The 24,933-nt window shown below is 36.7% G+C and overlaps 1 protein-coding gene across 2 annotated transcripts in view; it reads right to left on the bottom strand.

The window, feature by feature from the left end:
• LOC145668256 (colorectal mutant cancer protein) overlaps positions 1–24,933 on the bottom strand; it is a 500,739-nt gene that overhangs the window by 378,822 nt on the left and 96,984 nt on the right. For both annotated transcript variants that reach the window (XM_081735948.1, XM_081735949.1), the window contains exon 3: positions 1,426–1,577. In XM_081735948.1, coding sequence (XP_081592074.1) covers positions 1,426–1,577 — 152 coding nt within the window. The remainder of the gene's footprint in view (positions 1–1,425; positions 1,578–24,933) is intronic.

Below are 24,933 nucleotides of genomic sequence, written 5' to 3'. Positions count from 1 at the left end.
AGACTGAAGGTTTAATTTCATAAAATTCTACGATAGTATTAGCCTTAGCGCATAACGGAAAACATATTTTGCCCAAAGATGGGACATTTACTGTATATCAATCAATAAATCTCACTAAGCTTTAACAAAATTATAAGCATACAGAATTCTCATGCGCAGTTTCCGAGAAAATCGACAAAAACTTAATTTTTATGGCGCTAAAATATATGTTATTTGTGGCCACAATAATAGATCCAATAACATTTCACCTATTAAAGATGAAACATTCTAAAACATATCTCCATCAAGATTTACATTAGACACTAGTCAGAGGACCGCATACACTATGGTTGATAAGGTATAAGCTCAATAAAAGTCAATATGAGTTTGTGTTACCTCATCATATAATAACTACTGAACCAAATTAAAATGATAATTTCCACGATTATCAACCTTAGGCCTTCTTCCCAAGGATATTATTTTGCATTGACAATTTTCGTCATGAAGGTGCGAAGGTGTGACATGTAAAACTAATCGAAAACGATATATATATTAGGGATGGCCAAAATTTTCCGGAATCCGGATATCGGAAATATTCCAAAATTCGGAAAAAATTCGCAATTTTCAAAATTCCGTTTCTTTCCGAAATCCCGATTTTTTCTTAATCCTGGAATTTTTCCCAAATTCGGAATTTCTCCAATTTTACTTTCCGGATTCCGGAAAGTAAAAATTCCGGAATTGGCCACCACTAATATATATTTATGTCCAACCCATAATTATCAGTGGTGAGATAAATAATGGCATTCCCTTTAAGCTCAAGTTCAACCCCCATCGATATGGAATGGGAAAGGTGTATGTAACCTTACGGATTTCTGATAAGTTCAACCCCCATCGATAGGGAATGGGAAAGGGGTAACCTTACGGATTTCTGATATCATACTTTCAAAAAATGCGTATTCTATGGGAGGAGGGGTTCAATACTTTCCATAAACGATAAACCTATATATTCTCCCCGTTCGAAGAAGGGGGATTTTAGCTACAAACATCCTAAAACTATCCAGGGATATTTCAGCTAATAATATCGTAAAACTATCCAGGGATATTTCAGCTAGTAATATTCTAAAACTATCATTAAATTTTGAACTTTAATTTTAAATAACTTTCAATTCATGTTATCAGAGTTGTACGTACTTCTTGTAACTTGGGGTTGTACGCGTATAAAGTATTTGAAGAGTTTCGGCCATGGAATTTAAGAACACAAAAAACGAGTCCCGGCTTACTACACGGATCGATATCTCACCATTAAATGAGATAATCGTCTAAATTATTTCTTCGCTCAGATGACTACACACTGGCATCTTTTCTTCATCAATGAGACATGACATGACAAAACCTAAGTGCATTTTTATTTTTAATTTTATTTTATTAAATGCTCCATTTCCCTACCTTGTTCGCCAACTCCAGAAGATTGGACGTACTTCCTGTGACAGTCCCTCCTGCTGCTTCAACCAGTTTCTGCAATGTATTTGGTTCGGGACTCAAATCCCGTGCTCCACTATCGAACTCCCAACTCTCGTGCTTTCCAGCGGAAGTAGCGCCTGAAACCAAAATTACAACTGATATTGATCATTTTATATTCCTTCAACGTACCATTTAGTCCGGCAGTCAGTCCATGGTACCGTGCATGTGCGTCCGCATAAAATATTTTTGCATTTTCATGACCTTTACATACTCCTAAACAATATTAGAAAGGGTGTCGCTCCTACACCCTTGGGCATTTTGCATAATACCCATTAACCCTTTCGAGTCCAATGACGTTAAGCAATTTTTAGGATTTTTTTTCAAGTATCTATTACTTCAACACAATTCATCAGAATTTTATAGTTCATATGCCATTCTCTTTAAAATGATGCAATCTTTCAAATACTATAAAGATCATACCCTTACAACGTACGAGAAAAGGGAAATTTAGATAAATCGGGAAATTTCTCTGAAAAAATCCCTTTTTCGACATTTGGGGCCCTGGGTGAAAGCACGGTACCCCAATATACATTGAGATATTGGTAATGTTCATGCCAATTATTATTTTGATATCTTATATAATGACGTCGTTATAAAATGTTTCTCAATTCTCTGTGCAAGTAAAAAAAAAAAAAAAAAAAAAAAAAAAAACAGGTTTCACTGGTACGTAGGTTAAGTTTTGATAGAAACTACAGGCTTTGGTACAAGTAACCAGCTAATTTGATACTAATTGTCTCTAGTACTTCACGACGTTGTCTTGTCGTCATTATATTCGAAAGGGTTACTATGGAAACTAAGTGCTGCTATTACTGATAAATCAAATTTTGTGCATACACCTCAAATTTATTATCCTACCAGAAACTTCCCGTTGTGTATACTCAAGGTTTTTTATCTATCAAAAGTTGCTTTACACATCTTAAAAGTGTTAAATAATATGTTTTAAAAGTATAAACACTTTCATTTCTACAGTCACTGCGAGCAAAAAGAGTACAAATCATGAATAAAATATTCGGTCTCCTCTTCGTCTACGTTTGTATTTGCCGCGGCGATTATTTTATTTTTTTCGTTATATCACCGTGCTTCGTCATGACAGAGATAAAACACAGTGCATGACAGTTTAGCTGCATTGCAACGACAATAATCTGTTAAGAATGGTTTATCACATGAACAACGACAATGAATCATATCAAACACTTCTGGAGGTGCCAATGCAGTATTTGATAGCAGTAGCACAAGAACAAGAGATTTCGACGCATCTTCACCTTTCCAGCCTTCAAACTTGGGAGGCTAAAATTCGCACCCTGACATCCATATGACAGTTTGAATGTGTGCTCTACGCACATTTAACTCGAACGCTTCCGTTGTAGATGAGAGACTTTTCAAATCAGGAGATGGCGCAGCCTTTCGCCTTGATATCTTTGTAATCCACGCAACGACTCGTACATCAGATATATTTTCTCTCCTTTTGCTTTCGTAGCAACGAACATGAAATAGGCCTACGTGGTTTCTTTTACAACATCGGCGATATTTGCATGAAATTTTCCAAGTAGCTTGAGTTTGATGCCGCAGTGCACTCCCTCTTCGATGCCAAAACACTGAGCAACCGTGTCCCACCCTGAGAGAGCATGTGCACCTGGAAGATATGGAAGAAATGCCTTATCTTTTTCTACCCCTGCACCAACGTCGATAACGGTCCTGATAGTCCCACTGCTTTCTATAGTTAACACTCGCGACAGTTTAAGAGTGAGAAAGAAGTACATGAGAAGTATGAAAACATCGGTATCGTCGCACGTAACTGTGATACTCTTCACTCCTTTTGGGGCAATTTCACTACTTGCTGCACTATGATCACACCTGCTTCTTCGTATGTTGTCCGCAAATCAGTTCTGTGTGTATCTCTTTTGAGTGGGGTCCTTTCCAGTTATGACCAATTTATAGTCCAGATTTCTGATATGAACATCAGTTAGAAGTTGCTGGATAATTAACTCTGTCAATTGTATCTTGTTTTAAGTGACAGTAAGTACATTTTCCGGGATGAAGGTGATGTTCCCAAACTCGGCTTTTGCCTCCTCCTACCAAACTGGCCAGCTCGGGCCAATCTTGTGCCACTCTTAATGCTGTAGTTGTAGTATCTGTCGAATACCAAATACACATTAAAGAACCTTGTCTTCTGAAACACGTATTCTCATACGTTATTGGAATAGCCATGAATAGTTCCATTGTTCGGACAGTCTACTACCCACAGTATAGCACTTCCATCAATCACTGTATCTTCTGGTCTGAGATTACTCTTGGAGATGTATCAACTTTTAGCTGATTCATCATGAGTGATTTCGCTTTTGTTATTCTCATCTCCCGGTAGTCATCAAACATGATAATTGGTACGGGGGCAAGTTCATGTTTGAGAACAGGTTAAAAATTGATGTCTCTTAGCCCTTGTATTCCAGGAACACGAGAGCAGATCAACGTGGCATCACATACATCTGTAGTTCCAACGCACATGGACTTCCTGTTAATAGTCATCGTTATAACTTCCTTTGGTTGGCCTATGGAGAAACCTGCCTGCGAAGTAGCTGAATAATTAACCATTTGATCCATTCCAATATTCGACGCATTGTGAACATTCACTTTTTTTGACGCGATTCTGCCAGTGACTATGTTGGTAAGAGATTGGGAATGGTCCTTCGTGTCAAATGGATCAATACACGTTTCTAGCTTACTCCTGAGTTTCTCTCTGTCAATTCTATCTATTCGAATCCTTGCTGGTTTCTATTCTTTGTAAGTAGTGACTTCATCCCTCTGTCGTTGGTCAAGTCGGACAGATCTTGCAAAATACGGCTAAAAATGCGCATGTTGTATGCCCACGTCTTCATACTTTCTGGTTTCATTGTCAGTCCGACGATTCCACGGGATCCTTTACCATATCTCGTAAATGTCGTTTCGATATACATGACAGACCAGATGCCGTTCCACAGCCCTTCCTTGTGGTGCATGACGTGCTTCCCTTCCATGAATTTCTTTAGTACATCACCATGACATGTTTGCATTGACTACAAATAACACAAACCGTACCTTGTATAATTGTGATGATCAGCAGAAAAGAAATACGGTAGCATATGCTTTACTGCCCACAGGTATAGTCGCCATTCACTTTCACTTTCAGCTCTCACAAACACCATCATAAAAAAACAGGCTTTACTAAATTTTCCACACCATAGTTTGGATGTAGAGCTGCTTGATGCTTTTTTTTTAATATAAGTTCTTCCTTTGAATTTACCGCAAGAAAAATAGGTCTCTAAACTTCTTCAACAACCAATTGAAGAGCTCTGAAATTTTATGGGAACATCTTACTAGATAGAATTTTTGGAACACTTCCAAATGCTGCATTCAGAATATCTTCAAGACCATTTCATGTCATCAGACATCCAACGCAACCAATAAAGATCATTAATCTGTGAATTCCCCCAAGTTCTGGAATGAAAGTTGAAAACTGTTTGCAGTGAAACCAGCTGATGTGCACAGCCAACTTATACAGTTGCTGGTCGTTTGCGAATATAATCACATTTTGTCCGCACATATTGGTAAGTCGTATGGCCTCAACCATTGCTGTGAACATTGTGTCGAGGTCTCCACGATCCATGTCTATTAAGGGGTATATATGGCCATTGTGGCTGTTAGAGTCTTGTACTTGCTGGCGGCACAATTATGTATTAAATCTAGCCAGTTCTAGGGTATCGTTCTCAGTTACTATCCGTTTTATAGATTGGAAATCAGTCTCTACATCTTGGTAACAGTCTGCCCTAAAATGATTGTCCATACAAATATTTTTTTTTTTCTTACTGGTAAATTAATGTCTTCTCGTCCCACGCATACTGTATTTCCTATGGCTAATATAATTTCTTTTTGAATTTTCTGTATATACATAAATTTTACATTATTAAATATGGACTTAACAACAATGGTAAACTGCTCAAAGTATTCTTTGACCACTAAAATATAGGTGTAGACACCTATATTTCTATGATAGAACAAGATCTTGGAGAGATATAAATGAAAATAGAAATTCCGTTAATGGCGGTAGGTTTTTGTACATACATAAATTTTACATTCTTAAATATGGACTCAACAACAACGGTAAACTGCTCAAAGTATTTTTTGACCATTAAAACATAGGTATACACACCTATATTCATATGATAGAACTAGAAGTTGAAGAGAGATTAATGAAACTAGAAATTCCGTTAATGGCGGCAGCCATTTCATATTAACGTGTTTTATACAAATTGCCCAAGGGTGTTAGGGCGACACCCTTCCTAATATTACTCGGTAGGGTTAACAGATTATGAAAACGTGAAAATATTTTATGCGGACGCGAATGCACGGTACACTCAAAATCGGGGGTTTGACGGCCGGACTAATTGATGTGTTAAGAGACATGAATCTCTTTTTTTTCTTTTCTTTTCTTTTCTTTTTTCTTTCTTTTTTTTTAAATATATGTAAGGAGCTTTCGACTATCCTTACGTATACCAGCAAAGTTTCATTTCCTAACGGATGACATTGAATCACACACGCATACACGGATCTATATATACCTATTGAAATATTACACACATAGTTTACAATTACAAACCACTCCATGCGATGTAGATTATTGATAAAACAACCATACTGTACCTCCATTAATTTATTTTCTGTTTGCTGTTAAATCTACTACACATGATTCCGGACACTTCTGTTTCTGCTTCATGCGTTGGAACCAATTCACTTTATTATACTAAACATCTTTTCAAATTGAGATAAATTGTTATGCCTACTTCAAATTACTTATTTGACTGTGACTAATTTTCCGCATTCTTACCAGCATATTTTTACGTATTATCTTTTTTCACTACTATGGCGTCTTTCAAATCCGTGCAAGATTCGCTTCCTAAGATTTACCAGCCCATAACACTATTTCAGGCGTCACTGTCAGATTGGCAGAGAACTCGATGCAAGAAGTCTTGGTATAGAAATATGCAGCTTCCTCTCAATCTTCTAAACTCCCTTGTGGCTAAGGGTTAGCGTACACGCCTTTGGCATGGAAGACCCGGGTTCCATTCCGGCGGGTGGTTCGGATGAAGCTAATGTGCTTCAAATCTTGCGTTATGCTGTAGGTCCACGTCTTACATAGTCTCTGCTAAAAGGGATGCTAAAATCAAATCAAGTCAAATCTATCCATCTTCTTTCCTTATTTGTTTTCCACTTTTTTGTCTGACATTTCTTGCTTTGTCACATTCCTTTTTCAAAAGTGTCTTACACCCTCTGTATGTAGGTGTCACTATAGAGGGGGATCAAGTCCTTCTAGAATAACAATGGACCACAAGCTGAAATTGTGATCTTAAAAAATATTTTGAAAAGCGAGAAAGCATAAAGATCAATTGCGTGGCATTGAAGTTAAAATGGAATTTACCCCAATCGAATGTATATAAAATACTTCAAGTTGCAGCAGGACTGCATGTGAGTCCAACTTGATATGAAAAGAGTTCTGCTATGTGACACATCAAAACTTGATTTAGAATTACAATGACAATTCTTTATTCGAACTTGGCTCTTCGTAGAACTACACTGTGCTTAGCAGTGGGTACTTGATATATATTTTCTGGGGGGAAAAAATGAAAGCAAAAGCTGATCTAGAAAGATAAGATTATATAATCTCTATACAGGACATATATCTTATTGTTTGAGCAAATGCTAATACTCCAAATGTTTGTAGTAAAATCCTCTAAACAGAGATCGTATGAAAATCTGTAGCTAACTGGAACTTAAGTAATTATATTAATACTCGTATTTAAAAATGGTTATCATAGTACATCTTGATCTCTGTTGTTCAGACACCTCTGTTGTTCAGACATCTCTGTTGTAAGAGTAAACTGAGTTACTTGAGATAGTTAAGGGTACGAATGTGTTAACTTTCACTCAGAGTTCTAACAGTACGCTGTGTGTAAAACTGTGCAAGAAAAAATATGGGTTTTTGTAGTGAAGGTAGAACAGATTTTTCGGCCATTTACTTAATATCAATAGAACATAATCATTTAAAACAAAGTTCTGGTGTTGCTCTAATAAATGTTCACTCATGTTACATTACAGTGTAGTAGATACAATTTGTTTTAGAAAATAAAGGGGAAATAGAAATAAAGAATCACTAAATTGAACTAATTCAAAAATAATTTCCTTGTTTCCAAAAATTTTTTAAAAACTTAGTAGTTAGCACACCTAAATTAGACCTTTTTGGACTGATGACATACTTTACCTAATGCCTACGATATCGCGAAACACTTAATAATGTCAATTATAGTAGTGTAATACTATATGTTTCTATGAAGTAGTGACAGTGGCGTAGCACACTTTTGCACCCCCTCCCCGCAAAGTATAGAGATGGGGCCCTAGTTGTAAAGCCGACAGAAGTGAGGTTGAAGTTCTACTTCTTTAAATCTTTATTCATCGCAAGACTTCGGGGCACCCTATACTTCGGGATCTCCCCCGCACTGCGGGGGTTGCGAGGGCACCTGCTACGCCACTGAGTAGTTACTCTATGTAGTACTCAGCATTGCTGCTGGTGGAGGCTTTGATTGGTACAGTCTATCTCAAAACTGGTTTTCACTAATTATGAAATTCTTAATGACCTTTAAATTCTAAAATTTCACAATACATCCTACGGGACTGCGGACACACAAGTGTATCGCGACACACCGGTTAAGATACATTGACTTAAACACACAATATACTATGCACGATTCCTGGTGGAAGCTCTTTTCTATAAGCGTTTTTGACATTATTTATTTATTTACAAACATAATTCCAGATACAGCTGAACGCCAATTTACACTGGAATATGTAACAAATCTTAGGAGATTAATAATAATAATAATAATAATAATAATAATAATAATAATAATAATAATAATAATAATAATAATAATAATAATAATAATAATAATAATAATAATAAATAACATCATCTAAGTAATGACAAGAAAGCTTGACAATAGCTGACTAGAATTTATCCATTAAAATGACGTCGTAGTGCCGAGTTATATGCACCTTTAAAATTAAATAAATCTACGGGTGTATGTGATATTTCATTGTATAACTCAGGAAGCCTGTAGAACAGATAGTCTAGGTCGTACTATATGGAAAAGATCTGTGTTACGTATTTGTCTGAATGAAATTCGGAAATACATTTCTGAGAGTAACGTTTCGGATCTGCACTGGCCATTTGTGAGTTTGAGGAGATATTTGAGATCACTAATTTTATGAATTATTGTGGAACGTAAAACTAACACCTTTTACATCACTCGTAATATTCAAAATGCTTGATCCTTATACAGTCATGTGTAAAGCAAGCTTTTTTGAACGCCCACTTCTTTGTCTCTCTACTCTGATCCGTACATTGTATAAAGGTACCCAAGAAAGTTATGTTGCTTTTTCACCCACCACCTTCGAACATCTATGTCGCCTAACACGTACCTGGAAGATCAAAAATAGTCCCCATCAGCATCGACGACCTTCTGCCACCATTCTAGAAGGCCATGGATTTCATCGCGGTAAAACTTGGTAGGTTGTGAAACAAAGAAGGTATCAAGTGCATTTTGCACCTCTACTAAGGATTTGATGAGTCTCTACTAAGGATCTTCTACTAGTCTACTAAGGATCGTCCTCTAAGCTGATTGTCCAAGGAATGGAACAGGTGATAATCGGACAGTTCAATGTGCGGGGAGTATGGCGGATAGAATAGTGTTTCCAATTCAAGGCGTAGAATGGTGTCCCGGGTCGTCATAGGCACGTGGGGCTTAGCGTTGTACTGTAACAGGAGGACCCCTTTGCGATTCAGAAGTGTCAGAATTTTAAGTTTTTCTAGAACACGGCTCAACTGCTGACAGTACACAGCTGCATTGATGCTCTGAATAGCTGGTAGCAGTTCCCGATGCACGATGCCGCGAGCAGTCCACCAAACACACAGAAGGACCTTCTCCTGCAGTGCTGATTTCGGCTGTTTTGGCATCGGTTCATAGACGGCTAACCAATTATGAAGGCGCCATGGAGCTTCGTACAGGACCCACTTCTCATCACATGCCAACACCCTGTCTCCTGTCCAGAAATGGCTCATTCCTCAGACGAGACAGCAAAGAAACATAGGTGTCTGTTCGCGTTGCCTTCTGGCCCGTAGTGAATTCATGTGGCACCCACCGACCTAACTTGTAGAGCTTCCCAAGTTGATAGAGGTGCTGGCGAATGATTTCTTCCCTCATACTGAATTGTAGTCCCAGTTCTTCACATGTCTATCCACTGTCCGCCTCAATTGCTGCCTCAAGATCTTTATTTTGTACATACGTTGGTCTTCCGGCACATCGTGCCTCTTCGAGTGTTTCGTCACCGTTCTTAAATTTGTTAAACCACCGCTGCACTGTCCGCGTAGTCACGACACCCGCACAAAAGGCCTGGTATATCTTCCGCCCCGCTGCAGCCGCGTTTGACCCCACTTTGAACTCGTACAGCACACATGCCCTTATGACGCTCTGTGAGGTCCCATGTTCACTCCTTCCTTACGCAAGTTCACGGTGTAACTGAACTGACACAACCAGGTAGTATGTTGGATATAACCACAATAACAACTGATCTTCGCCTTATCTCTATTCGCATTCAACTCACAGTGTGAGGGCCAATTGAACATAGACCTCCCAAAAAGCGACATAACTTTCTTGGTTATCTTTATATACTTATCAGTATAACTGAATATGGGATGCTTCGAGTAATAGGGCAGGCGAACCAAAGGGTTCAAAAAAATACCCGATGTTGAGTTCGACTTTACTACCAGGAACGCTTCAAATAACAAAAGTAACAAAACAGTTTTGAGAGTTTTATGATAAATTACGAGAAGCTGACTTCCCGATGTTTGGAAACAGAAAAGACATTGAAATAGAAGTTACACAGCTATAAGTGATCGTGTGAGAATTCCACTAAAACCACACTTGCATTAATAAACATTAGAAAACCAGAAAAAAAAAAGTATGTAACTAACTAACTAACTAAGTCTATGGCCTATGGAACCTGGAGGTTCAATGCCGCGTTCACAGAAGCTCTCCACTGACTTCTATCCTTAGCTAATTGCATCCAGTTTCTACTTTGTATTCCTATCTCTGCGAGATCCATCTTAATATTGTCCTCCCATCTGCGCCTAGGTCTCCCTAATGGTCGCTTTCCGGTTGGTCTTCCAGTTATGATTTTGAAAACGTTCCTACTTTCTTCCATCCTGGCAACATGACCTGCCCACCTGAGCCTCCTAGACTTGATGACCCTAACAATGTTGGGTAAACCGTATAAATTATGTACTTCCTCGTTATGAAGTTTCCGCCATTCCCCATTCGCGTTTCTCTTGGGTCTGAATATTCGTCTTAGGATCTTGTTCTCAAATACTTTCAATCTATGTTCTTCCTTCCGAGTAAGCGACCATGTTTCACAACCATACAGAACAACACGCATGATTATCGTTTTATATATTTTAAGCTTCAAATTCCTCGACAGAATTTGCGACGATAAGAAATTTTGAACTCAATAATAACACGAATTGCCTGCTTTTAGTCGACATTTAATTTCTTCGTGAATATGGTTTTCGTCTCTTAATATTGATCCCAGATATTTGAAAGTATCCACTTTATCAAAAGTATGATTTGATATTTTAACGCATCCATAATTTGCCGTATTACGATCTCGACGAACTTCCATGTATTTAGTTTTCTCTGCATTTACTTCTAAACCCATGTCCCTACAAGCGTTTAATAAGACCTCTGCATTTCTTTCTATTGTTCTCCTATCATCCCCTATTAAATTTACATCATCAACATACGCCATAACCTGGTGAATCCCATTCAACTCTAGACCCTGGTTGCTATCTTTGATTTTCCTTATAGCGTATTCCAAGACAAAGTTGAATAATAATGGCGACAACGCATCTTCTTGTTTCAGGCCATTCTCGACGTGAAGGCTCGTGAACAAAAATTTTCCTTGGGATTCATTTAAACATATCTTAATTAATCTAATTAGCTTCTTTGGTATTCCAAATTCTGTAAGAATTTGTACAATGCTTCTCTCCTAACCGAGTCATAAGACTTTCTAAAATCAATAAAGAGTTGATGTACCGGGGTATTGTATTCCCATTTCTTTTCGAGTATTTGGCGAATGGTAAATATTTGGTCGATAGTTGATCGATTTCGTCTAAATCCGCACTGATAATCTCCAATAATTTCATCTGCGTACGGGGTCAATCTTGCTAACATAATGTTTGAGAGGATTGTATAGGACGTTGAGAGAAGAGAAATGCCTCGATAATTATTACAGTCGGTTTTGTCGCCTTTCTTGTGAATTGGAACAATGATTGATTCTTTCCATTCTAATATGCCATGTTCCAAATCTCATGTACATTTTCTTTTACTGAGGTCGTGCCAAGTTATCAGTCCTTGTCCGAGGTTTCTGTGAATGTTTCTGAACAAGTGCTTTTTTTTTTTTTTTTTTTTTTTTACAGCATGAGGTTGTTAGCCTCACCCAAACCCTCAAGCTGGAGGACCACTCCTAGTCGTCTGTCCGCGACTGCTTATTCAGTATATTCGCAGCTAACATCTATATCTAGAGGCCTTCTCCTCGATCCGCAACCTGAGGACGCGCCATGCCGTGGTAACAGGAACCCACATTACATGAAGAAAAAAAGTATGTATTTTTGAAAATATTTTTTCATAAACCTTATTCTTGTTGTGCGAAAATCAGACATTCTGCTAGTTATACGTAATTCTGCAATATTACTTGGGTTGTTCATATCTGGTGCATGGGGCCCTCGGTTCGATCCCAGCCCGCTCCAAGTAAACTTTGTGGTGGACAAGCACCATGTGCGTGGGCTTTCTCGGGGTTCTTCAATTTCCTTCCACTTTCTTTATTTGAATATTTCTTTCATCTCTCATCATCACCGTCTCCTTTAGCCTAGCCGCATAATCGTGGAACGTAAAAGTCAAAGATATCATTTTATTATTTAGGCTACGTATAATGAAAAAAAAAAATCAATATATTAAATGTATACCACTTAACAGACTTATTAAACTGAACTGAATGATATGCATAAGTGTAAAACCTCATGTGTATTTTTTCGAGAGAAAAAAATGAGGAAAACTAATTTATTTGTAAAGTTCAAAACTGATGATGTATTAGAAATATTGGATCGGAAGCTGTTAATACGAGAATACGAAGGAAGGTATTAGGGCTATATACACTTTTGCCGGCGATTGTGAGACATTCACGAGCGTCTACAGCTAGCGATAGCAAAGAGATTTGAACAGACACATTCCAGACGATATAACTGACATGTTCAATTGTTCGTTGAAATGGTTATAAGACGAAAAACAAAATTGTCTGTCAAAAGTCTATGTCATCATTGCTCGTACGTAAACATACGAATGTTTTCTTATGCTACAGCAAAGTTATTAACTCAGCAAACTTGATGTTACAAGACGTCGGTCGTGAAAGAAAGAAAGAAAAAAAAACTGAATTCCCTCAAGCTTTGCGTTAACAACCGCTCAAGTACTTCCAGTTATATACAATTTGTTGAAAGCCTGGATGAGCTTACACACACCGACATTCCCGCACATTTTCCCACACGCAGTTTTTCATACAATAAAATATCCCTTGCATGCAATTGGTAGATTTTCGTGATAATTTAAATAATATATATGGAGTTAGTTAAAACATACATAAACAGGCGGTAAGAAGCTAATATGAAAGGCTACATCCACTTGAAAGCTCTCGAGCCACACATGTTATATAGTCCTACGTGTTGACAACAGGTGTTTTCAAATAGGAAACATGATCATGTTTTTATAGTCCTTATCCGATCCCAAGGGTATACAGAGCTATGTAGGTGGTCCAGAATGTTCTATTTGCACTTAATCTTTATTTATTTATTCTATGCGAGACATGTTGTTGAACAATTCGATACAAATCAACAACGACTGAAAGTATTGTCAATAGTATTATCATATTTTTCAGTGGTTTTGTGACTTCCGTCCTATAAAAGTTCATACGTAACATAAATGCAACTTTAATGGAACTATTATTATTATTACTGTACTAGCAGCGTTCACCCCGCTTCGCTGCGGTCACCCCGGAACGCAATAAACTTTGTTACTTAGATAATTTTTACTTTTTCGCTTTCAAGTGATATGATAAAAACCATAGAAGATTGCAGTAAATGTTAACATTATATCGCCTGTCATTTATGTTAACCCGCCCCGCTTCGCTGCGGTCACCCCGGAACGCAATAAACTTTGTTACTTAGATAATTTTTACTTTTTCGCTTTCAAGTGATATGATAAAAACCATAGTAGATTGCACTAATGTTAACATTATATCGCCTGTCATTTATGTTAACCCGCCGAGTGACACGGTCATGCGGGTTGCATATAAATACGTTTATTTTTACCTATGATGAACTAACAAAGGATTTGTACGTTATGGACACTTGAATGGTCAATTATCTCAAGACACTGGTAATTGAAAATTAAAGTGATATGATAAAAACCATCTAGGGTCCAAATCCTAATAACCCCCCAAAAATGAAAGAAATTGGTTCAGCCGTATTAGCGTGATGAGGGAACAAAGGATTTGTACGTTCTCTTTTATATATAAGATTATTATTATTATTATTATTATTATTATTATTATTATTATTATTATTATTATTATTATTATTATTATTACCTATTGCAAGCTGGCAACTTCGAAGGCTTGTGGACCCATAATGAGGCGTACTCGGATGTGGAACTATTAAAACAAATTGCATTTGATATAACCTGTCACTTATCCAAGTTTGCCACAAAGTCAGCTCAACATTCTATATATTATAATACTACATTTATATGTTTGTTTATACCAATTCACTCGTTTTGAGAGTCTTCTTGTCCTTTATTCGTTCGTAAACGGATTTGCACAGATATAATGAGAAGTGAAAAGGAGATACAAACTAATATTAGAACTGTGCTCTGTGTAAATAACGCAGATTCAGCTAGTATTAAAAAAAAAAAAAAAAAAAAAAAGTGGTAATAACCACCAAAATCTAGTTGTGGAAGTCAACACTAATATGTTATTCATGCATATCTATTGGAGTCAAATGAATAACCATTCAGTAGAGTTCCAAAATAACATTTTATCTCCCTCATGTTTTATGTTCAGTATATGGGCCTTCGCGCATAATAATTACCAAAAACTCAATTGTCGATGGAAGCTCACGAGAAAAAAAAAAGTTTTATGAACAGCAAAAAAAAAAAGTTAAATTATATTCCTTATTACGATATTTGTTATTTATCTAATATCATTTACAAAGGTCATTTTATACTGGAATCATTAAAATGAAAATGGGACCATTGCCAATACAATTTTAAGTATCAACCTTCTCAGGGGTGTAGCCAGCAGGTTTCTGCAGGGGGGCCGTCGTTTTAGAGGGGGGGCCAGCTACAATGTACAAAGCAAAAAAAAAATGTGTCTGAAAGAAAGGAAAATTTTGGTTTCCTTCTGGAAAACTAAAAACACTATTTTAGCTTATTATTATTATTATTATTATTATTATTATTATTATTATTATTATTATTATTATTATTATTATCCATAAATTATATTCAAGATAGTTTTTATTATGCTTAATCAAGAACTCCTGCCCGGGACCAAACGCTATACTTTTGTGCATAACTATAAAGGTAACCAAGAAAGTTCTGCCCCTTTTCGTGGATGTCTGTGTTCAATTGGACCTCACACCGTGAGTTGAATGCGAGTGGAGATAAGGCGAACGTCAGTTGTTGGTGCGGGTATATCCAACATACTACCTGGTTGTGGCAATTCAGACACACCGTGAACTTGCGTAAAGACAGAGGGAACATGGGACATCCACAGAGCGTCATAAGAGCACTATGCTGAACTAGTTGAAATGGAGGCCAAACGCCGCTGTAGCGGGACAGAAGATATGCGAGGCCTTTGGTGAGGGTGTCGTGACGACGCGGACATTGCAGCGATGGTTTAACAAGTTTAAGGACGATGACGAAACACCCGAAAACACCACGTGCCAGAAGACCAACACATTTACAAAGAGGAACTGGGACTACAATTCAGTGTGTGGAGAAACCATTCGGCAGCACATCCATCAACTTGTGAAGCACTACAAGTTTGGTCGATGGGTCTCTCATATTTTGACTCCGGGCCAGAAGGCAACGCGGCAGTCGCCTGTGTTTATTTACTGTTTCGGAGCCATTTCTGGACAGGGCGTTGACATGTGATAAAAAGTGTGTCCTATACGAAGCTCCACGGTGCCGTCATCATTGGTTAGCATCCCATGAACCGATTTCAAAACAGCCGAAACCAGCATTGTACCAGAAGAAGGTCCTTCTATGTGTTTGGTGCATCGAAGCATCGGGAACTGCTACCAGATGGTCAGAGTATCAATGCAACTGTGTAGTGTCAGCAGTTGAGCTGTGCTCAACAAAAACTCAAAACTCTGGAGCCATCACTTCTGAATTGCAAATGGGTCCTCGTTTACGGGACACGTGGCTAGGATGACTCAGGACACCATTTTTCGCCTTGGATGGGAAACAATATTGCAACCACTATATTCCCCGGGTATTGCACCGTCCGATTATCACCTGTTCCATTCTTTGAACAATCACCTTAGAGGACGCCAGTTCAAATCCCTAGTAAAAGTCCAAAATGCACTTGATACTTTCTTCGTTTCACGGCCCACCAAGTTCTACCGCGATGGATTCCATGGCCTTCCAGAACGTTTTCAGAAGGTCGTCGATGCTGATGGGGACTATTTTTGATCTTCCAGGTTAGGTGACATATCGATGTTCGAAGGTGGTGGGTGAAAAAGCAACAAAACTTTTCTTGGTTACCTTTAAATTTAAATTTAAGACCTTGTATACAGAACTTATCTACACAAGATTGATTTTCTTTGAAATTTCACTGAATTTCTTTACGGTTTCCTGACATAAATATTTATTTATTATTCGTGACTTAAAAAAAAAACATAATTATTTTATTACACTGAGGAGAAATAAAAGAGAGAGCGAATGAAATCCAAAATGAATAAAAACATTATTTCTCACTAAATTTTCCATCCTCTATGTCTTTTAAAACTCTTGTTAAAGCATATAAAAATACACTGTACTTACAAATGAGTTTAGTACCTTTGTTTTATGGTTGTATTTGTAGTACCTTGTTAAAACATTTGTCTTCAAACTGTCAAATATAAATCGCAGTAAATTGTGTAATCTGCGGTCACAAAAAAGTATTCTATTTTTCGATCGGTATAAGGAAGAGATGCTATACTATTTTTCGATCGATATGGAAAAACACTATTTCTCTATACTATTTTACCATAAATTATTAATTATCAATAAACTTTGTTACTTTTTAAATGAATGAAGCGAGATAATTTTACTATGATGTTTTAAAAGTTGGTCATTTGGGGGGGGCAGGAAACCATTTGGGGGGCCTGGCCCCGATGCCCCCCCTTGGCTACACCCCTGAACCTTCTTCATATTTTTCTAATAGTAAATAATTACCTTGGAAATTCCCAGAAATTTTCTCCGCTACCCATTTCATTTTCCAAATATACAGTATATAGATTGAAATGGATATAGTGAATATTACATGCTCTCAATAGACATTCTGTTCTTTCGAAAGTAGGCATACACTTCAAAAGGTAGGTTTTAGTTTTAAGTTGTGCCATGTGAACCTAATGAGATCCAGCCAGGATTCCAGGAATTGAGCTAAAACCACGCATACTACAGGTAAAAAGCCACACGTTCAAAAACACGTTAACAAATGATTATTATGCGTTGTAATGACTTAATTCTCATGTGAGATACGTATATTACACTATTGGCATAATATATATATAGGAGATAGCATCCTGCGCTCGACGACTTAAGCCGAACCAAAACATGCTTAACGGTCCATTGCCTGACCTGATTGCCATTTTGAGCTTCAATTCAGTTATAGATTTCACCAATCTAACTTTATTAGATCAATGAATTCGCAAATTGCTGGAATGTAGGGTCAATCAGCCATACCTTCACAGTTCACGGACATACATACACACACACACACACACACACACACACATACACACACAAACGAGAAGCTAAGTGTATGGAAAAACTAACAAAACAACGCAACGTCTGAGACTGGAAGTATAGTACTTCTGATTATTTAAAAAGAAAGAACGCTTAATTGTTCCAGTCTTTAATCGAAATGTGACATTCGAAGTATCTTGTGAATTTGGTATTAGCATAACAATAACAAAAGATACAAAATCATTAGAATTCAGTATATTGTGTGCGTTGATTTTCTTCGTATTCCCCTGTTGCCCCTATTTTCTTCATTTCTTCATTACCCTTAGCCTCGATGAACAGTCGGGGTCGTTAAAGTTAAATAATAATAATAGAATATTTTTTTTAAAACTTGCTTTCCATTTAAAAAATACAAACAAAAAACAAAAACTGTAACAATAACAAGTAGAAACTAATTATTATTTCAAGAAAATTACTCCTAAAAATTCTATTGATACAGGACTAAAAACAAGGCCATGGGAAGCGCTCTCACATACAATCAATTCATAGCGTAAATAAATTCTTCTTCATTAACGCTCTGCAATTATTCACAATATTAATAAAGCATCAAATATATATTAATAATAACTGCGTAATAGTTTCAACAATATAATATTACTTTCATCAGACATGTTATCTCTTATTAAGTATATAAGAGCGCTCTCCATGTTTTTAAAAGCTTTTTTAATACTTATCTTCTTGAAAATAGCGGCACATTTTGCTTTATTTTGTTCGTTATTTTCTTAAGGAAAGAAGTTTTTAAAAATATTTTATACTTTACGTTTCAATCGTATTTTAAATACATGTCTTATAGTTGTAAAAATTTCGTCAGTTTTATTTCCTATATGTTTGCCGAGTTACGGTGTCGTTCGATACTATAGGGTACCTAAGGGAGATATTAAAAAAAAAAATACCCCCATTAAAAAAAAATTGCTGGAGTAAAAGAAAGAAATGTAATGAAGAGTCGAAAAGCATTGGGCGCTCTAAGTGGTTCACTATATTCCATTATAATCAATCGAGGTCAATGCTTTTACAGTCTTAGACACATTTCTTCATTTCTTTCACGACAATGTCTCCTTTTTGTACATTTTATAAAAGTAATTATCTTTTCTAATGTTAATACTATTATACTACATATAGTATTAGTGTTAAAATATATATTATACAGCACAATATCGGTTTCATAACGACAGTTCTTTAATATCAAATAAATATCTCAAGGGTTGGGCGTATACGTTTGAAACAGTTTCAAGGGAATTAATTCGGAAGACTTCGCAGCACGACAGAAATGAAAGAATTGCTCACATAATTATTACAAAAATCTTCACTTCTTCTTTACAAGATTCAACCATAATGGGTGGGAATGGAAGAGCTTTTGTGAAGCACTGGTCCATATGGTTGAGACTTTCGGTTTCGGGACCTGTTCGTTAGCGAAAATGTAATATTCAAAGGCCTGGACGAGTAAATCAAGTATAGACAAATATTAACCAAATAGGATTATTTTTTGGACAATGTTCTGAAATTTGAGGAACCGTACCTATAGTTGATAAATTATTTATTATTATTTATCGTGATAATATCGATTATTAGTTTGTGATGCAAAAGAACATCAGTATTTGCAATGTTGCATAAATATTTTTCCGATATTGTTTCGTTTTGAATTATCTTAAATACGATGTTGGGAATTGATTAGTCACCTTATTCTTGAGAGCCCGTGTGAATACTTTTACGGCACACTACCTGAAGGACAGGGTTAATTATTCCAACCGATTAACTGCACAGAAACTCCATTACTGTATTGGGAATTTCAATTTCAGGATAAGTGTTGCGTGCAATATCATTCCTCCTTGGGTTTTAAATCAGGCTACACAATGTTGCTACGCTTGAGAACAGTATGCAGATTGTTCTCATGAAAATTACTTGAAATACAATTTGCCTAATATATCTCTTTATCTTTACTGTCGAACACAATCTTTATAGTATATTTTAGAACACTGCATTTGAAGTGAAAGTGAAATTCTGGTAACTTCCGTACAGTATGATGTTAATTACAAACAATGTCTGAAAACAAACAATGGTCTGTGAGAAACGTAAGTAATGGGAAAATTACATTCAGCGCCATTTAGCCTTTTTATGTTTATAGTAGGGTAACAAAATGTAGAAATGTGTCACCCCGTAGGATTGTCATTGCCAAAAGTGGCAACTATTTTATCTTGACAGACATTGGTACGATGAGCTATAAAAGTAATGTTGCCAACTTCGGCAATTGGTAGCGTGATCGCCATGTTGGTTCAAAGATGGCGTAAATAATGACAAATTACGTAATACAAGTTATTTAGAATGTGGTCATGTGGGGTATCAAATGAAACCTCACAAGTAAACCTTACGTTTGGGTGAATCGAGTTGCTGACTGAGACAGATATGAGAAAGTAGTACTAAATGTGGTCAGTATTTCAGTGAAGTTATAGGTGCGAAGCTCCAGGGGTTTAGGAGATATAGCTACCAGAACATCACATGGAAGTACAGAATAGTCTTCATACAGTTGGAGGTAAAAGCTCTGTAAGACCTCTTGTAACGACAAAAGGTGAATAAAAAATATATGGGTACATATTAGGACTAGGGGGAAGTCATAGTAAGGGTATACTTGACGGCGGCCATCTTGAAATCCGCCATTTTGAATTAAGGTTAAGTTTTTAGAATAGGAATAGGGTAATGTGATACATGATTTAAGGCGCAAATTTAATCAGAAGAACAATGGTGACGTTAATTTTGATTTACGCGCAATTGCTAAAAAGTTACAGGGAAATTAAATATTGTTGCAGCATATGTATTAGTCCTTTACCCCACCTTGTAAATTTTGTGTTAATGATAATAATTAAATAAAAAGCAGGTGGATAAATATTAGGTCTATGGTAAGAGTTGCCTTGATGGCGGTCATGTTCAAATCCGCCATTTTGAATCAGACAAAAGTTTTAAACAAAACGCATAACAGTGACACCTTATTAGTAGCAAATTTTACCATAAATCCAACGGTATAACAATTTTTGCTTTATCATTAACCAGCATTTGTTATCGCATAAACAAGTTGCTAATTTAAGGAAAAATGATCAAAGTGGAATTGAGTCATAATTGAACTTGGGTCTATCTTCCAGAAAAATCCTCAATTAGTACAATCAATATGTAGTTCAGAAAAGAGTGCATGACTTGCACAAATGCTCTGCTCACAGTGAGCACACCTGACAAAGGCAATCGAGTTACACTTGACACATTTGTCGTTAACATTTCCGTCAAAGCAGCAGTCGTAAGGAGCGATCCATTTAATTTTGTGCTGGTTAATGATAAAGCAAAAATGGTTATACCGTTGGAGTTATGGTAAAAATTGCTATTAATAAGGTGTCACTGTTATGCGTTTTGTTTAAAACTTTTGTCTGATTCAAAATGGCGGATTTGAACATGGCCGCCATCAAGGCAACTCTTACAATAGACTTAATATTTATCCACCTGCTTTTTATTTAATTATTATCATTAACACAAAATTTACAAGGTGGGGTAAAGGACTAATACATATGCTGCAACAATATTTAATTTCCCTGTAACTTTTTACCAATTGGGTGTAAATCAAAATTAACGTCACCATTGTTCTTCTGATTAAATTTGCACCTTAAATCATGTATCACATGACCCTATTCCTATTTTAAAAACTTAACCTTAATTCAAAATGGCGGATTTCAAGATGGCCGCCGTCAAGTATACCCTTACTATATGACTTCTCCCTAGTCCTAATATGTACCCATATATTTTTATTCACCTTTTGTCGTTACAAGAGGTCTTACAGAGCTTTTACCTCCAACTGTATGAAGACTATTCTGTACTTCCATGTGATGTTCTGGTAGCTATATCTCCTAAACCCCTGGAGCTTCGCACCTATAACTTCACTGAAATACTGATCACATTTAGTACTACTTTCTCATATGTGTCTCAGTCAGCAACTCGATTCACCCAAACGTAAGGTTTACTTGTCAGAATGCTTACAAGTAAATGAAAATACTTGTATACATTGGTTAAGGCATTTTTTATGTCTAAGGTCAAGACTGTTAGATCATCTTACTGAAATTCCTAGTTAGAGGTATTAGTGTTACTGTTTTTTTAATACTTTAAATTGAAAACGATATCAATCGAATACGTCACATGAAAGCGGCCTGAAAGTTAACTATATAACTGTAACTGTCAAACGAAAAGAAAGTTTCAGTTCTGAATTCTCACAGTGTCATCTATAGTCAGTACGATTCTTCATCACTCACTTCAGTTTCTGAGTCTGGTAAGTTGTCTTGAGAGATATATACTTATTACAGCACACTTAATTATAACAGTCACATGCTGGAGAGCATGAACATCTTGCATATTTTCACGAACAAGTTTATGAAGTTTATGATTTACATTCTTTTTTGCACTTACAGCTTGTGATACGCAAATACTCTGTAGGAACCTCTGGAAGCGTTGTCATTATTGGCACGTAGTATGTCCCTTTCGTTTGTCAGCCACAGTCTGTAGGTGTTGAAAGTTTTTGATGTTGACGTGCTCTCTTTCAAACGATCGTTTGATAGTTTGCTCGATTGACATGCTGGCATAAAACATCCTCTGTTGGGGGCAATTGTTAAATAGTCTTTTCCTGATTAAATAGCTTCAATCTAAGATCATTTACTTCGGATACAGTGGAATTCGAGTGGAAAAGGAGGACAATGAAATATTCCATTCTCTTGAACACATCAGAAGCAACTTGGTTTTCCAGTCCCATTGATGTCAGTAATTAACAGTTGTCTTTCTATACTTTCCAAGCTGACTTCTTCCCATGCCTACTTATTTGATTGGTTGTACCACAGTCTGTAATGAAAGCAAAGAGGAGCGTATACCACATGGCATATCACACACATTCTTATAGTTGGGTTGCTTCTCTTCATCCATATGCAAGGATCTAAATTATGTTACACAAGAAGGACAAATACATCTGTGTGTATCGTCGCTAGAAAAGATAAGCGATGTAAATCCTTCATCTAAAGCATGTTTCTCATGCATCAACATTATTGTGTCTGCTTCTTCTTGATCTCAATGCAGACCCGGGATGTCTTCGGCTGCAGAGTGTACTACTTTACCAGATGGAAGGCCTTCAACAATTAGTACTTTGCTGTCTTTGGAAATCTTTTTGAATGTTTAAGAAGTTCCTCACTGAGAAAACTAACAAGGTTCTCTTTGTTCTGCGGCAGCACCATAAAATGCCTCCATTATGCTGGAAGTGGGGTTCCTCTGTCTTGAATAATCCTTCTAATGGGTAAAGCGTTTCCAGATCTACAGTGTCTTGTACTTGATTTAATAGACGGAGAGACATGCCTATCAAAAACATCAGTTCTAGTGCATGTTGCTGAATAATTGGGAAAAATAAGTTGAAGAATCTGCAAGATCTCCAAAAGTTTTAAAACTCTGGTTTACCAACCTTGTGCACACAAGCTATACCATCAATAATCACTAATACTGAGACCTGAAGATCCTTTCTGTTTGCAGTGGCTACTGTATACTGTGGTAGAAGATGAAATAAAGCAGTCTTATGCCCGATGATAGGTGAAGAATCCGATCTAAACAGGAATGGAGGATACTCAAACTCATGTTGTAAGAGAAATCGAACATTAACATTTGGATATCGGGTTATGTGTGTAATTAGCTGCTGATTAACTTATGTGGCAGACTCCACATGTCGTACTTTTGCCTTACTTCGTTGTGACGTTATGTCTTTGAATGTTTTTTGGTTAGATTTTGATATAGTATCTAACAGATTAACTTTGGATTCAGGAAGTAGACCCTTTTCCAAAAGCGTTGAGTATGTAATGTGCAGTATATTCCGGGATTACATCTAAAATTGATATCACTCTCAAAACGTTGTTCACGAAACAGTTGAAACCCCACAAGTTTTTCTTTTAATACTGCTACATCAGTGATGTTCCTCTCTAGTCGTTTATGTTGTTCATTATGGCTGAACGGTGTTTGAATGTCAATGTTGAAGAGTTGATTTACTGCTTCAGCTAGATATCTAAGTTCATTGTACCTGAATTCCCGTTGCTATCTGGAAGATTCATTCCCAGTAATGTTTATTATGCCATCTACTGCCTTGGAAATCTTGTTGACATGTTCAATGCCTTGATCAGCTGCTATCTTTACAAACGGCAGCTTGCTTTTCTTCACACCAAAATGTCCTCTGTGAACTCTGCATAAACTTCTGCAGCAAAGTGTGGCAAATGTCGTATGCATGTAAGGTACACTGGCCCCCATCTGGTGTAGTTTGTATGGTTATGAGGAGCAATCAAAATCAGCGTATTTTCGAGAGCTCCTCAGTGCTTGTGCCAGTTTCCCTCACGTTCAACTCTTATAAAGCTGAGAAGTGTATTCACTGTTTCCAAGTACGTCAACCAAAATATAGAAGATATCTGATCTGACTTGGTCATAATCTTCATTGTTGAAAGATGTAGCAATTCCTAATGCGTATTCCTCTATAACATCATATTCACATTTTCCACCTGAGTTGTTCAACCAATCCACAAATTCACGAACCAACATATGCCAAATAGCTTCAAAGGTAAATTTGTGATCTCTGATTGCAGTTATACATTTTACCTTTCATTATTTTTTGACGATGTGACTTCTGAGAAAATTCCACTTTCAATCCAACAGTCTTCCAGTTCTGAAGCAGCAGACTGTTGGCCTAGAGCTGATAAGTACACCAGAATCATGTGAAGTCCACCCGCCACGGGTTTCCTCTTTATTCGACCATACCAACTCATTTGCTTTACAGTAAAGAGCCTGATCAAATTTTATGATAGTGGGCTGCTGGCCCAAATGTTGTAAAATCAACTTACATCTCCTTATAATCGTCCAAATATTATCATAATCTGAAGTTGGTGCCGGTAGAATTCGACAAAATTCAGCGGTAGTCACTGGAGTGTCATCAACAGTGAGCTTCTGGTTGAACGATATCCACGCTAAGAAAGATAAATGTTCTTGAGTGTTAGAGGTGGTTTTGCTTATATCCAGGGAAGTTCAGATTCCATTTCTGTGATACTAATTATATATATATATATATATATATATATATATATATATATATATATATATATATATATATATATATATATATATATATTCCGGAATCTGAATTTTCACTTTCCGGATTTCAGAAAAATCCGAAATTCGGAGAAATTCCTTAATTCAGAAA

Source organism: Thermobia domestica, chromosome 13 (assembly GCF_964235325.1).
Source record: "Thermobia domestica chromosome 13, izTheDome1.hap1.1, whole genome shotgun sequence".
Taxonomy (NCBI): Eukaryota; Metazoa; Arthropoda; class Insecta; order Zygentoma; family Lepismatidae; genus Thermobia; species Thermobia domestica.
The sequence above is the reverse complement of the archived record's forward strand: the minus strand, read 5'-3'. Positions and strand labels throughout refer to the sequence as shown.